This window comes from Ornithorhynchus anatinus, chromosome 11 (assembly GCF_004115215.2).
Source record: "Ornithorhynchus anatinus isolate Pmale09 chromosome 11, mOrnAna1.pri.v4, whole genome shotgun sequence".
Lineage (NCBI taxonomy): Eukaryota > Metazoa > Chordata > Mammalia > Monotremata > Ornithorhynchidae > Ornithorhynchus > Ornithorhynchus anatinus.
The window spans coordinates 45,071,160-45,073,440 of NC_041738.1; the positions used below are offsets into that span (position 1 = coordinate 45,071,160).

General features: G+C 67.3%; 1 protein-coding gene across 1 annotated transcript; it reads right to left on the reverse strand.

The window, feature by feature from the left end:
* Nucleotides 1-809: 809 nt before the first annotated feature.
* On the reverse strand, nt 810-1,859 carry FOXL1 (forkhead box L1). The gene is made up of 2 exons (XM_029076096.2): nt 1,356-1,859; nt 810-1,100 (listed from the first exon to the last, which is right to left on the reverse strand). The coding sequence occupies exons 1-2, from the start codon at nt 1,857-1,859 to the stop codon at nt 810-812; spliced, it is 795 nt and encodes a 264-aa protein (XP_028931929.2).
* Between the last annotated feature and the right edge of the window lie 422 nt (nt 1,860-2,281).

A 2,281-nucleotide genomic window follows, 5' to 3' on the forward strand; every position in this document is an offset into this window, starting at 1 on the left:
TGGGGGCTGTTTTAGCTCGAGTTCCCCGAGGAACTGACTCCATTTCATTGTTTTCCCTCGGCTTCCTCGACATACCTACACGGTGGGAGGCGGTCAGTGGGATTGGAACAGGGCTCCCGCATGAGGCTACGGCAACGGCCCTCCTGCATGAAGCTGCTTGAAGCTGCAGGAGCAGTGGTCCTGCCTGAAGCTGCAGGAACAGTGCTCCTGCGTGAAGCTGCAGGAAGCTGCAGGAACAGTGCTCCTGCGTGAAGCTGCAGGAAGCTGCAGGAACAGTGCTCCTGCGTGAAGCTGCAGGAACAGTGCTCCTGCGTGAAGCTGCAGGAACAGTGCTCATGCTTGAAGCTGCAGGAAGCTGCAGGAACAGTGCTCCTGCGTGAAGCTGCAGGAACAGTGCTCCTGCTTGAAGCTGCAGGAACAGTGCTCCTGCTTGAAGCTGCAGGAACAGTGTTCCCGCATGAACCCGCAGGAGCACGGGAGGGGGACGTTAGCCCTTTTTTGCGACAACCCCCGGGGTGGGTGGGGAAAGCCCGGCAAACTTCAGTCCGTCGGGCCCCGAAATGGGGACCCCGTAAGATCTGCCCCGGGAGGAGAGAGGGGAGAGGAGAGGGGCCGGTCTGTGGCATCCAGTCCCGCGGCCGGGGGGTGAGGGAGGACGTCCCCGCGGCCCCCGCCCTTTGAGCGTCGTCTCTTCGGACGCGGATCACCGGCATCGCTCATCACGGCTATCGTTTCGAGGCGCTCTTCGCCCGCCCCGGTGCCGGCGGGTCTCGTCGTTGGCTTCCAGGGCCGGGTCCCGGCCGGGCCTTTTACTGGAAGTGAAAGACGGCGTCGGAGAGGTGCAGGGGGAAGTAGGACAGGAAAGGGAGGCCGAGCTGGTAGAACCTCCCGGGCCCGGGGGACTCGAGCATCAGGGAAGCGCCCAAGGCCGGGCAGAGGCCGGACGAGTTGGCCAAGAGCGAGCAGCCTCCGAGGGCGCCGGCGGGGTGGAGGCGCTTGGCGGCCCCGGGGCTGGCGCGGCCCTGCCGACCGGCCAGGATGCTGTCTATGCTGAAGCTCGTGGGCTTGTCCGCGCCTTTGGCCGGCGGGGCCGGGGCCGCCTGGCCCCGGGGGGCCGCCGAGGTGGCCGTCGTCCGCGCCGGCCGCCCCCGGGGCGAGGCCGGGGAGGGCAGGCGGGGGCCCGGGCCGGGGGCCGCCGGGGGAGCGGGGCCGGCCGGGGGCGACGAGGACCGGCCGCGGGGCGACGAGGACCGGCCGGCCCGGGGGCCCGGAGCCCAGGCGGCAGAGGCGGCAGAGGCGGGCCGGTCCTGGGGCGACCCGGCCTCGCCCCCGCCCCCGCCCCCGCCCCCGCCGGCCGGTCCCGGCCCGGGCCCGCTGCCCTCCGCCCGGCTCCTCTTGGCCTCCTGCGCCCCCGGGCCCGGTTTGGGCTTCCTCTTTCGCCGCCGGTAGTTGCCGTTCTCAAACATGTCCAGGCAGCGAGGGTCCAGGGTCCAGTAGCTGCCCTTGCCCGGCCGGCCCTTCTCGCGGGGCACCTTGACGAAGCACTCGTTGAGCGACAGGTTGTGGCGGATGCTGTTCTGCCAGCCCTGCTTGTTGTCGTGGTAGAAGGGGAAGCGGTCCATGATGAACTGGTAGATGCCGTTCAGGGTGACCCGTCGCTCGGGGGCATCCTTGATGGCCATGGCGATGAGGGCGATGTAGCTGTAGGGCGGCTTCTGGGGGGGCTCCGGCCGGCCCGGGCCCACCAGGTGGGCGGGGGCGGTGAACCCCAAGGGCAGCCCCGGCCGGTCCGGCCCGTAGAGGTAGAGCATGGGGGAGCTGGCCAGCGGAGCCAGACGATGGCCGTAGAGGTGGGACATGCCGAGGGCGGCCCTCTCCCCCCACCCCCCCAGCGGCTCTTGGCTGGAGGGCGAGGGCGAGAGGGCGAGGGCGAGCCCAGGTGCCCGGCGCCCGGGAGCCGATCCCCCACCCCCCTCCCCCGCCACGGGAGCTAAGCCGACCCGTCGGCCCGCAGCTCGGCTCCCTCCGGCTCTGCCTCTCTCCCCAGCCGGTTCTCGCTGTGGCCCTTCTTCATGGCTTTAAAAACGTTAAATAATTGTTGTAAGTTTGCTATTATATGTTGACTTAGCGCTGGAAAATAAATTGTCTATGATAAACAGTCGTTGTGTTCTCAGCCCACCCACATTAATTAAAATTTCATTGCTGAAAAACTCCAAGCTTCTCTCCACGTGTCTTTTTGATACCAGCCAATCGTTTTCTGGGTTATTCCTTCATTTGTTTA

Excerpts from the sequence above, each read along its gene's own strand:
- FOXL1 (XM_029076096.2), bottom strand. The coding sequence starts at position 1,859 with ATGTCCCACCTCTACGGCCATCGTCTGGCTCCGCTGGCCAGCTCCCCC. Across the intron at positions 1,101-1,355 it reads GCGGGCCCGGGCCGGGACCG|GCGGCCCCGGCCCCGCCGGC; the intron begins GCCGGCGGGGGC and ends CCCCGGGGCCAG.